The sequence below is a fragment of the Lygodium microphyllum genome, chromosome 18 (assembly GCF_053477565.2).
Source record: "Lygodium microphyllum isolate KBCC chromosome 18, Lygodium_microphyllum_v1.1.10, whole genome shotgun sequence".
Taxonomy (NCBI): Eukaryota; Viridiplantae; Streptophyta; class Polypodiopsida; order Schizaeales; family Lygodiaceae; genus Lygodium; species Lygodium microphyllum.
This window is the reverse complement of record NC_141152.1, coordinates 89,807,401-89,821,025: the sequence shown is the minus strand read 5'-3', so window position 1 is coordinate 89,821,025 and position 13,625 is coordinate 89,807,401. Positions and strand designations below refer to the sequence as shown.

General features: G+C 42.8%; 1 protein-coding gene across 1 annotated transcript in view; it reads left to right on the top strand.

The window, feature by feature from the left end:
- The first annotated feature begins 1,886 nt into the window (after positions 1-1,886).
- The window catches only part of LOC148021135 (protein ENHANCED DISEASE RESISTANCE 2-like), a 78,265-nt gene continuing 66,526 nt past the window's right edge, over positions 1,887-13,625 (top strand). Inside the window, exons 1-2 of the mRNA XM_087698978.1 lie at positions 1,887-2,764; positions 2,848-2,922. Coding sequence (XP_087555104.1) covers positions 2,540-2,764; positions 2,848-2,922 — 300 coding nt within the window. The 5' untranslated portion in view covers positions 1,887-2,539. The remainder of the gene's footprint in view (positions 2,765-2,847; positions 2,923-13,625) is intronic.

The window sequence follows — 13,625 nt, the reverse complement described above, 5'->3', positions numbered from 1 at the left end:
ATTGACAGTTGATAGCTATGTAGCTCATCACTAGGCATACATGGCTAAGGTTGTGTAGGATGTGGAACCCACATGCTTCGAGGATGCACTGGATAATGAGTATTGGGATCGTGCTATGGAGGAAGAAATGGTTGCACTTATGGATAATGATACACGGGAGTTAGTACCCTACTTGGTGATTTGAAAATGCACATGGATAAGAAGGTTATCATCTACTATGATAACCTTAGCAACATTCAATTGGCTAGGAACCTAGTATATCATGTACAGACCAAACACATAGAGATCTATTGCCATTTCATTCAGGAGCGGGATCTATTAAGTGATATTGACTTTGGTTTATATCAACATAGAGGATCAAGTTGCTGACATTCTCACCAAGGCCTTAGGAGTTGAGAAGCTTCAATGCTTCTTCAGAACTATGCTTGGAGTTCACAAGCTCATGTTGAGCTCGAGGGGGAGTGTTGGGATGTCGAGCTCTACATGAGTTGGCATCCACTATGTGCTTTGGTGATGTACAAAATCATTCATTAATGTGTTAGGCAACTGATACGAGGATACACCAGTGATTCTATAATTGGACTACATCCACGTAGTCCATCCTTGGTTATGGCACATTCATTGTGCCACCTCTTTTTTCTTAATGGGTTCACACTTAGTGACCACGTGTACATACATCGTGGTACTTTCATATTATTCCTTTATTATATTGTAAACTTAGTTATTTGGCGAAAATAAGAAGAAGATTTCAACCCTATCTCTTTGTGTTCTCAAGTTTCCATTGCTTTTGTGTGTGTGTGTGTGGTCTTGGGTGCTTCATCTCTCTCCCCTCTTGTTCGTTTTCAGAATTGACATGTACTTGGGAACTTTGATTGACTACGTTCACTTCAATTGCTATATCAAATAATGCACATAAATTGTTACAATAGCATTGCAATGAGCATGAGGTGTATAGGAGTATTAGTTGGGAATAAGTAAATCTTGCAAGGAGGCAACAAGAGTTTGTTGGTTCCAAGTGCACAAAAATGAGTGTTGAAAGAAGTAACACAAAAAGATGAGAGAGAAAGGAGAGAAAATTGCATTGTGCAATGGTGAGATTGATTAACTTGGTGCAATTTCAATTGTCACATCAATACTAACATGGGCACTAGGGGTGAACTTGAGCATTGCTCGAAACATGATAACTTGATTAGCTCTTTGCAAACATACATGATGTGTCAAGTTGCTCTAGATGTTTAATCACAGGGGGAAAAACAACAAGGAGAAGAGAGAAAGAAAGGGGAGAGAAGTGCCACATGTACTAGTGAGTTATAGATAATTTGATATAATTTCATTTGTCTATCCAAGATTAGACATCATAGTAGCATGCCCTTATAGGAAAAATAATAATAAATTATATATGGCCAATCATCATCTCTTTGGACTGGCAACACGCATCAAATGGTAGAAACCTACACTTTGGCTAGATGTGCCCCCCTTGCAAGATTAACAACTAGGGCGACATGATGTTAAAAATGGCTATACAAGGCAATGGGGTCGTAGCCTAGTTGGTTTGATTGTGGGTTGAGTTTCATAGGTGTGTAAGTTCAAACCATAGGCTACGCTCGTTGGCGACACAAATATCTATAAGTATCTAAAAAGTGGACAGACAATCAAAAGACATGCTATGCTAATTCATAGGAGGTTGGCCGAATAGTCATCCCTCATTGTTTATGTGCAATCATGAGTTGTCAAAAAGGTGTTTGTTGGCCAGCTGAGGCATGCCCGTGAGAACAGCAGCTAGGGGGACACGATGTCAACGATGGCCAGACATTCAAAGGACATGCCAATGCACAAAGGGAGGCTAGATGTGTGCGTGTATAAGGGAGGTGTCATATGCGGGAAACGGCGGGCTGGACGATGTCAACGATGACCAGACAATCAAAAGACGCAGGAGGGTAGATGTGTGCGTGTGTAGGGGAGGTGTCATATGCGAGAAAGAACGGGCGCGAGATGGCAGCTCCCCCGCCCCCAGCTGTCATCGTCGTCTCCCCGCATTCCCTTTCAGTGTCCATCCTTCTCCTCCCGTCCCTCTCTTCTTCTTCTACTTCTGCAATCCCATTCCTTCTCCTTCCTCCCTTCCCGGAGCTCCAATCCCCTCCCTTCTTCCTGTCTCGCAGTCTTTTCCTGCTTTGACGCAGTAGAATGGCACTCGCTTTCAACTATTAACGAGGACGGCGCACATCGCCGGCCTCGGCCGTCGGAGGAAGATTTTAGCCATCGCCTTATTGACAAACCACAGCTTTTGCATCGTCCTTACCTTCTTGGCCTTTTCCTCAGGGTTTGAAAGCCTCGGCTCGCATCCATCTCTCCGCTTCATCAAGCTCCGCATCGATCACGAGACGATTTTCCTTTCAAAGTAGATCGTGTAGTCGAAAAGTCTTTTACTGCTCTCCCTACAGACCTTTCTGTAGGAGAGCAGCATTGGCGGACGGATCGTCGAGTTGATCCGCACAGGACCGGCCCTTTCCATTAGATTGCGGACGAATTTGGCCCGGTAATGGCTATTGCAGATTCACAAGAAAGGTTGAGCAGCTCAAGTCAGGAGGCGTCCATTGAGCCTTCAATAAAAAGCAACGTAAGGGACATGACGAAGATCATTCGAGAAGGGTTCATGGTGAGATATGGACGACGAAAGATTGGCCGATCGTTTTTCCACAAGCGATATTTCGTTTTGGAGCCTAGGCTTCTGGCCTATTACAAGAGAAAGCCTTTGGACAACGAGGTGATTCGAGCTTTTGCTGTTTCTCCTTGCCTTGACTTTGTGTCTTTTATGGCTTCGACGTTCCCTTACAGATTTTTATTCAGGTTCCCATCAAGTCGCTTTCTCTTGATGCCAATTGTAGAGTCGAAGACAGAGGCATGGAGACACACCATGGTCATGTAAGTGAACTTCGCTCAGCAACGTCTTTCCTCCTCCGAAACAGTAATTGTTGAGAAAAGTTTAAGCAAATGCTGAGAGGGGAGCCTGTCCTGGATATCCTGTAATGTTTGGATTTGCTTTTGGTGATGAAAGTTGTCAGACATCTGCAGTGATCAGACTAAGTATAATCTACTAAATCTGGCATTGCATGCATTTGGTGATCCATACTTTTTCTCATCCTATGAATGTGTGCTTTTTCTGATGCTCTAACCATCAATGGTGCTAACCTACTTCATCATCCAACAATCAGAAGGTTGATCTTCCATAGTGATGATCAATTAACAAAAAGTTGGATGTGGCAAACTTTAAGGGGAATGGATTGGAGTAGCAGTCTGCTAGTCTAGTCTCTGTATGGCAATTAATAGTGTGTAAAATCTTGTTGGCTGCTGTAACATAGTAATTGCGAATGCCGATTGGATCCTAAGATCTATGAGTTGGAGTGTCAAACAACGAGTGAGATCCAAACAAGAAAACTTGAATGCAAGCTAACGTGCACATGCTTGAATGGCTGAAGTAGTATAGGGGTGATATGAGATCAATGAGTTGAAAAGAAAGTCAATAAATGGAATTGGCAAATGCTGTAGTAAACCACTGGGCAAAAGAGAGGAATCTTGACATGGTAGACTTTGAGAAAATGAAGGAGGCCTCTCATGACTCCTTTGCATGATGAGAGGTGTCAATCACATATGAAGTTGAACTTTGGAGGTCCAATCTTTGTATAGCTTGAGTGAGAGCATGTAATTACTAGGTTTTTCATATGCTATTAGATTCTTGTTAGTGAAACATGTCTTATTTGTCTTTTCTCTTTATAAAAGCTACCCTTACTGGTTTGAACTTGATAGATGGATACACTGTGAATGTTACTAAACGTGGAGCACTAGCCCCAATCCCTTGTTTTAGGATCTCTTGGTATTTCTTTTTCAAGGACAAGACACTTGGATATAGCAAGTTCCTTTTTACACAAGAAAATACGAAAATGAGTAAATGTCTTTGGAGGAGTTAGAGACAATGGAAAAGTTCTATGACAGGAAAGCCAACTTGAGAGCAAGATAATAGTAAAGAACCTCGATCGAGTAGGCACTAGTTGCTTGTGGCATGAGGGTCCAAAAACTCTGAGACATGAAAAATATGTTAGGGTCAAAGTGGTTGCTTGAACCATGTCCAATGAAAGTTATCAATCTTTTTCTTGTTATCAACCCCTCTGCTTAAAGGATTGCATTTTGCTCCTTTCACAATGCGGAATCCTTCTAGGTTTTGTTGCCTAATCAGCTAGAACAACGTTGCCATCTTTGAGCTCTTGCTCCATTGTATCAACATGATTCAATGTTCATCATCCTTCATTCATCTTCTTCAATGTTTCTTAGTTTCTTTGTCTCAATATTTTCCGTACACTCAATGTTTCACTGCCACAAACCCTACCATCTCTCAACATGGTATCAAAGCATAACGTTCTATCTTTCGACAAAGACTGGGACAATACATGGATGGGCTAGGACTAGGACGAGAAGCTTAAAAATGGCCATCCCATGTTACTGTGAATTTTGGTCATTTCCTACTTGAAAACCTACACTGAGTCATCAAGGGACAAATGCAGTCCTCAGGAGTTGTCGGAGATAAAGGACATCTTGAAATCTCTCCAGGGTGATGGATGCTATCAAGGCGATTTTGCTGGGCAGCCTCTAGGAGTGAAGAAAACACAAAAACGCAAGTATCTGAGGTAGGTCTAATAAAGAGGGTGTAACCTACTATAGATGGCATGAATTTGCTGCAAATCCAGTCTCCATTAAGGGGCTAATGGCTGGGAACTATTGCTTGGGTGTTGGGGTGGCAGCAGGAGTTGGAAACACACAATAATGATGAAGATGATTTATTGTATCAGTCTAGGGAGGAATGAAATGAGCAAACACATCGATGGAGATGATGAAGAACAAGCCATCAAGCAGTACGGACTCAAAACATAGCAATCTAGAGTGTATAGAGTTGATGGTGATGCTAAGAAGACCACTATAATGAAATCGTGTATTGGTATGGTGTCACAATCGGTTGGACAACACCACAAACTGAGATGTTTGCCAGGGTAGGGGTGTGGACAACAGTGGTAAGAGGGCTAAGACTGAATGTGTAATGAGGGATGATGAATAATAAATGAGAGAGTGGGCATTGGCACTAGCTCATCTCTCTAATCAGGACCTCCAGGTGATGAATACAATGACTGAGGAGGAGGAGCACATAATATATAGGCAATAAATATGCCATGGTATGAAATGTCCTAAAATGCTGCAAATAATGCACAATAAAATGTCTAAAATATTGGTCATGTGTCCAGTTCAATTTGGCATGTATAGACTATCACATGAATGTGAAATTTTGAGATGCTCTAATATTGTGAATAACATTTGATTTTAAATGTGCAAGGTTATTTAGCACATGTGATGCACATGGCAGTTATTTCATAGTAATAGGCCAATGACCTCGAGGATATAGTACGTGTCAAAGGCAAAAGTTGTAATAAGTATGCCTTACAGGTTCTAGGTGCTACTGGGTGTCAAATTTGGGCCTAGACTAATTTATTGGCCACTAATGTCAATGGTGACATTAGAGACTAGGCATTGATTAATTAATTAATGTCAGTCTAAGGGTCAATAACTGCTCAAGGATACTTGGAAGACAAATTGCCCTAGCCAATTTAATTATTGGTAGGTGAAATTGATTTTTTGAGCACTAGAATAATTATTATAAGCTGGATAATGCTGGAAAACGGGATTAGAAGGTTGCCACTTGGCAAAACTTGTCCATGCAAGTGGGAAAAACGTTTTTAGGGGCTGGTGGAAGTCTATTTCAGCCATTGTGAGAGAGAAGGAGGTTGTTAGAGAGCAAGGAGATGCTACTGATGTGATTTACAGCCACCATGGACCAATCCTACCTCAAGTGATAGCAATTTGGAGCCCTCCTAGAGCAGGTGACAACAACCCAAGGTCCTTTTGGTGCAGATGACAGTATATAGGAGGGGGCAGCAGTCTTTCTGGACCTAAGCTATAGATGACAGCATATAAGAGGGGGCAGCAGTCTTGCTGGTGGTCCTAAGCTATAGATGATAGCTTCCATTGCTGTTTGAGGGGCAGCAGTAGATTTTTAGCGTTTCTCACAATCAAACTCTGAAAATTCTCTCTCTATAGCATTCTTTCTCATCCCCCAACCATTTCTCAAGTTATCTCAGCATTTTCCATCAGTTTGAGCCAATCAAAGGAAGAGATTTCAGTCAATCTCTGCCATAAACCCTGATTTACAGCAGGAATTAGGGTTTTGATAGCCACCTTGGGATGCATGCTCAAAATTGAGGGCCTAGGATTGGAATTCCAGTATTTGAAATTGAGAAATTTCAGGGAGATTCAAGAGACAAGTTAGCCAATATCACATTTGGGACTGAATTCATCTTTCAAGGAGCAGGGTAAAGGCCAATCCCTAGGCAAACCAAGGGGAAAATTGGTTTGGAGGCTTGCTGGTTAGTTTTGACAATAAGAGGCACTTGGATTAGCGCAGGAGATCAAAGGATCTTAGTTGTACTCCTTCCATTTGCAATATAAGATAAAGAAATATTGCAAGGAGCACCAACTTTGGGGCCAACAGGGTGTCCAATGTCCAAGATTAAAGTGGTAAAGTATGCATTTTCAGTTTATGTGAGTTTTATGCTTACTGTAATTAGTGCTCAATTAGGTTATTTACCACCTTATTCGAGGAGGAAGGCTGGTTTCACAAACTCACACATGAGCTGACATATTTGCTAACACCCTCTCTCAGATCATGGGTGATCTGATAAAAATTTAATATGCAATGATAATGTCCTATCATAGTACATACAACAATGTCCACCAAAGTAGAACCATGGATACCCAAGCAATGGATGCGCAAGCCACCACCGAGGTGACTTGGAGAGAGCTTGATGTTGATGTCAATTGTACGAGCTCTTGAAAATAGGGGAGAATCAAAGCAGCTCTCAATGTCGGTCAATGATGTCTTGTAGTAGCATTTAAGTCCATCTTGTCAAAAATACCTCTAAATATATGTGACCATGGATTCCCCGAGTCTTTGACTAGACCGCTTGAGTGTCCCCTCATGTGAGCTTAGACTAGGAGCCAATCCCACTCTCTATTTGATACCAACCCATCATGAACTTGAATGTCAATCCCAGCTCTAGGATTCAAATCTGCCGGATTTTGATCTATGCATCGGGGACGTCTCTCTTTAGAACTTGTGCACCGGTATACCTATATAGATGAGGTTCACCCACCCCATCTCACCACCCTCTCACTTTCCCTCTCTAGCATCGAAGAGTCGTGAGGGATGATGGCATTACTTGTATTGAAAGTAGCAGAGGAATGGGCAAGCAAGCCCTTCCCTCGATTTGAAGATGAGGATCCCTTCCGTGCCTTGGCCCTCACGTGGACCGGAGGATTTGAATCGGCGTTTTAGGAGGAGGATGACTTAATAGAGAAGTCCACATCCTGCGTCTTTTTCTTCTTCTTTTTCCTGGAAGCCGCTAACTCTTTATAGTCCTTCTACAAGTGTCCCTTCTTACCACAGTGATAACAATGGGTCCTCGACTTCTTTTTCCTGTTACCCCTCTTGGAAGTTGCAAGAACCTCATCGAAACCTATATAATGAGGTGGAAGCTTGCCTTGTAGACGCAAAGATGCCTCATGCTCAAGCAGCATGGAGGACATATAGGTAAAGCTCATAGGTGTTGAGGATGTCTGCGTCCTCAAAGCATTGGCCACTCCATCAAACTTTGGGGGAGCTTATAGAGTATCATCCCCACAAGATTGCCTTTGGAAGAGCAGACTGCATGTATTAAAGGTGGTCTTGTACTTGTATAACATGGAGCAAAAATGACTGAATAGTGTCGTTAGAGGCTCGAACTCCATCTGTTGGAGCTGGCCATAAAGCGTCATTGCATTCTTGGTGGAAGGTGCCTTGTATAACATTCAAAGCTTCACCCATACTTCTGGAGATGCCTTGTAGGAGATAACCATTGGTAGAACTTCTTTAGAAAATACATTGAAGAAGAGCAGAATAGGCACACGCATCATCCGTATCCCATGTAAGCATAACTTCCTCATGATTGTCCTCATCAAAATCTTTTGGAACTAGAAAAGGGTGTTGAAGACGTGGAATAGCTCCATAAACAATGTACCATAATTGCTTCTGCAAACCAGGCTTTCATAACAACACTCCAACTTAGATAGTCAAGGCCATGTAACTTTTCATTAGTAGAAGTGCATGGAGGAGCCATCTGGTGAGGATAGGAAGAGAAGATAGAAAATAGAAAGTGGATAGAGAGAGAAGATAGCCAAACCAAAGCAAAGACTGCACAAAATGAGAGTCTATGTGTAGTGGAAACCAAGATTTGATTAGAAGAGGAGGGTGACTGCTGCAAGAAGTGAAAAATACAGCCAAAAAATCTAGAAACAGCAAACACGACCTGTACACACATTCGCCCAACCAGCAATCAAGGCCAAAAAACCAAAACACAGGCTAAATGAAGCAATAAATGCAGCAAACTGATGAAAACAGGGCAGAATGTTGACGCACGCTGAAAGTGCAGATTCGTGTGCTCAAACTGCAGGCTGGAGTAGACTAAAAATGGGCTGGATAGCAAGCAGCAGCAGGTCATCTGATCAGAAGGTGTAAAACAGACTTGCAATCAGTAGAAAAACATCAGCAGGAACATAGATCCATCATCTTGTAGTCTGAATCCTGATACCATGTCAGAAGTGGATGTAGCAATGGAAGTGTATATGTATGCTGAAATAGACTGTTGAACACAAGATAGAGAGAGAAGAAGAACATTGCAAAAGAAGGAGAACTCAGAAGAATGCTTGGGAAATGGAATCCATATACCAAGACACGAGACAGTCGCATACAACAGTGATTCATTGGGTACAGAGACATTGGCATTGGCTCCTATCTCCAATTAGGACCTCCAGGTGATGAATACAATGACTAAGAAGGAGCATAGAATATATAGGCAATAAATATGCCATGAATAGCAGCTGGTCGGCCAGCATGATTGGCATAAAATGCCCTAAAATGCCACAAATAATGCACAATAAAATGCCTTAAATATCGATCATTTGCCCAGCCCAATCTAGCATGCACAGACTCACACATGAGCTGGCATATTTGTTAACAAAGAGACGATGGATGAAGCCCATGCCCTATTTATAGGCACGTGAGACACTAAATTGTCTAGGTTCACAACAAAGGCTCTTCTTTTACCTTCAGTTGTTTATCTTTTGTGTCCCTTGGGAGTTTGGCACGCCGCACACCCAAGATCTGAGAGGGGGTGTTAGTCGTCATGGTGATCTCTTGGTCATGAGCCCTACATTCAGTTAGTGATGGCCATTAGGAGCTTTGCTAAGTCCACTCATTTTGGTCACTTTTTGTCTTATTGTCATTCGTCTCTATTATTTGGCCCCATCCATATTTTTTGGTGGGGTGCCAGTCGAGAGTATTTTTAGGGTTTCTTTAGGGTATGCCACATGAGAGTTATTTGTAGGGTTTCTTGGCTATTCTAGTCTTCTCACTTCTTACCTTTAGTTGTTTATCTTTTGTGTCCCTTGCGAGTTTGGGTACACCCAAGATCTGAGAGGGGGTGTTAGTTGTCATGGTGATCTCCTGGTTATAAGCCCTACACTAAGTTAGTGAGGGCCATTAGGAGCTTTGCTAAGTCCACTCATTTTGGTCACTTTCTGTCTTATTGTCATCTATCTCTATTATTTGTTGGAAGTGATAGGGATGCAGCTCGAGCAGGAGTAAACGAGTGAGTGTGACGACTTGAGAAAGTGTGAGTAGAGTGAAAGTACGAGACGATAAGAGTGTACCAACCATTGTATTGGTACACAAAGAATAAAATGTATTTATACTTAGGGCACGTAAAGGGTGCGTTCACATGTATAATGTGCGTGTACTATACACGGAGGTTACCAAGCCTTTATATACCAACAACCTCCCACTTAAAGGTCGGATATGAACCTCTAGCTAACCAACTCCCACTAGTCGAATGCAATGCTCGTGCTGAGCTTTGTTTAGACTTTTAGTGAGAACATCTGCAAGGTTATCTTGTGATTTAATTTTGGTCAATGTGATTTGACCATCTTCCAAAATCTGTCAGATGAAGTGATATTGCACATCTATATGCTTTGTGCGTGAATGATACATGGTATTCTTAGCCAGATACACAGCACTTTGGCTATCACATCCCAAAACTGCAGTACCCATAGATATGCCGATATCATCTGCAAGTCTGCTCAACCATATAGCTTCCTTAGAAGCTTCAGTAGCTGATACGTATTCAGCTTCAGTGGTACTCAGTGCAACAATATTCTGCAACCTAGAACACGAGAAAATAGCCCCACGAGCAATTGTAAAGACATACCCGTTGGTGGACCTACGAGTGTCCAAGTCACCTGCCGTGTCTGCATCACAATAACCCTGCAAACTAAGTGCACCCTGCCCATAGCAAATACTTTTTCTTTGTGTATCCTTAAGGTATCGAAGAATGCACTTGACATCCTCCCAATGTGCTTTGCCAGGATTTGACATAAACCTGCTAACAACTCCCACTGCATGAGTAATGTTTGGACGAGTAGCAACTATAGCATATATAAGAGAGCACAAGCTGATGCATAAGGAACTCCCTTCATAGCATTTGCTTCCACGTCATCTTTTGGGCTGTTGGCCTTGCTAAGCTTGAGATAAGGAGGTAAGGATACCCCAAAAGGCTTAGCTTCAGCCATGTTAAATCTGTCCAGTACCTTTCCAATGTACTTTTCTTGAGATAAAAACAGCAATTTCTGCATTCTGTCTCTACATATCCTCATGCCCAAAATATGCTATGTATTCCCCAAATCTTTCATGGAGAAAGCTGATTTCAGCTGATTTTTGAGAGCATCCAAGCTAGTCTTTCTTTTCCCAGCTAGTAACATATCATCCACATACAAAACAAGTATGATGGGGCTGCCATCTGTATCCTTTTTCATGTACAAGCAATGATTTGCATGGCTGCGTGTAAACTCACGAGATAGCATAAAAGTGTCAAACTTTTTGTACCACTGCCGTGGTGCTTGTTTCAGCCCATACAGGCTGCGTTTTAGCTTACACACCATTTGCTCTTTTCAAGGAACTAGAAAGCCCTCGGGTTGTTTCATGTAGATTTCCTCATCAGTGTCACCATGCAAAAAAGCTGTTTTTACATCCATTTGATATAGCTCTAAATCCAAAACAGCAGTAAGAGCAAAAAGCACACGTAAAGTGGTCATCTTCACAATAGGTGAGAAGACCTCTTGGAAGTTAATCCCTTCTTTTTGTGCATAACTTTTGGCAACTAGCCTTGCCTTGTACTTGGGTTTTCCATCAACGGTCTTGACTTTGTACACCAATTTGTTTGGAAGTGGCTTCCTTCCCTTTGGCAATGACACAAGATCCCAAGTATCATTTGCATATAGAGATTTAATCTCTTCCTACATAGCTAGCTCCCACTTACTGCTGAACTCACATGACTTGGCCTCTTTGTATGTAAGAGGCTCATCCTCATTTGTAAGCATCACATAATGCAAGGAGGGGTCAAACCTATGTGGTTGCCTTCTTACGCGTGTAGACCTGCGTACCCAATGATCAACATTTTCAGGAATTGGGTCTACATCAGGAGGTATATTATTTTCAGCATTCATTTGCTGTTGTAAACCATTTTCAGCATTCTGTTCATGCTGTACAGCACCTTCATTTTCATAATCAGCAAGCCTAACTTGCTGTCCATGACCTCCTTGTGCTTCTATTTGTTGTCCATCATCATCTGGCTCAAAAATAACCGGCTGATCATCAATTTCAGCCTGTGGTATTTCAGGACCTGTTTGGAGAGTGGTTGCAAAACCCAATGATTTCATGGGCATACTACATACATCAGAATGCACTAAGTCCAAGACATTGGACTTACGTGAGACACCAAAGTAAAAAGAATTTTTATTTGCTTTCCAAACCAACACTCATTACAAAAATCAAGTTTAGAGTCTTTTCCATCAACCCTCTTCAGAGAGGTAAAGGATATTAAGTCCTTTTTGGCTCATATGGCCTAATCTCTTATGCCATAACTCCAAGTGGCTGCAAATTTCAGCAACTGTAAGAAACTTGCCATTCAAGGCTTTACAGTGCAAACAATAAAATGTGCCCTTCTTGGTTCCTTTTGCAATCAGCATGGAACCCTTTTTCACTTTCCACAAACCACTACTAAACAGTGTGGTGTAGCCATGCAAGTCAAGCTGACAAATAGACAGTAAACTCTTTTTAATACCAGGCACATATCTGACATCTTTCAACACAAGCTCTTGACCATTGTCTAAAGACAAGTGTACGGTGCCAATCCCATCAATGCTGCAAGCATGGTTATTTCCAAGGTACATCTTTCCATAATTGCCTGCATTGAACATAGCAAAACACTCCAAGTAAGGAGTTACACAACACCCCCTCTCAGATCCTGGATGTGGCTGAAGGCCAAGGGAGAAACGGATCCTGGGGTGGCAAGAGGAATGCCAAGGTCGATGAAGTCCATCGATGTAGACTGCTGCTGAAGGAGCTCCTCATGATCCTGGGAATCCCCCTCTAAAACACTAGGGGCCAGGGAATCCACAGCCGCATCGTTGAGATCGTCCCCCTCTAAAAGGGATGGGGGGTACGAGGGAACCACCGGAGGAGAGGGTGGGGGATGGGAAGGAACCTGTGGAATAGAAGGTGCACAAGCGGGAACGGGTGTAGCAATAGACTGCCTCGGAGGACCCTGCATCAAAGAAGGGGAATGGAGCCTGTAAAGCCCGCTCTCCTGCCAACCTGTAGATAAGACAGCTCCTGTAAGAGAATCCTCAATAACAACGGCATGCTCGGTGAAGATTACGTGTGTGCCAAGCCTCGTAAGGCCATAAACTGAGAGGAGGGGAAGGCCCAAATCCGGAACATGTAGGGCCTGTGAAAAGGAGCTCGAAGGTCGGTCGATAATCAAAGGCAATGTGCCAACACCACTAATAGGCACCGATAAAATGTCACCAACAGTGACTGAACCCTCTGATGGACGGAGATCCTGTAACAAATCACCTCGGGGAGTCATATGACTCGAAGCACCACTGTCGACTAACCAAGGCTGCGCAGAAGACACTGCAGCCACGGAAGAAGGATCCTCCTCCAAAGCATGGATATGAAGGAACACTGACTCATGGGTAACAGCTGGTGTAGAGGTAGAAGAAGGCTCCGATGTAGATCCACCCTTCGCTCCTGGACGAAGGTGAGGGTACTTCTTGTCAGAGTGCAGCGGTGCGGAAGCGTAGGACTGAGAGTGAGAGAACGCAGAGAGAGAAGGGAGAGAAAGAGACAGTGTACACTGAAGATCTGCTGTATAAAGAATGCTGAATACAAAGATATACACGGGCGCAGTGCGCTGGACTGCGTGTCTCCACCTCGACGATGCGACCTGCTGTCCACCTCGAAGTCTGCTGCAGTCTGCACTGTCTGCTGTCTGAAATCTGCGAACAGAGACAGAGATCTGCACGGCACCGGTCTGTAATCTGCGACAGAGAATGAATGCCAGACTGCTGAAAACGTCAGCAATAAATAGGCGAAA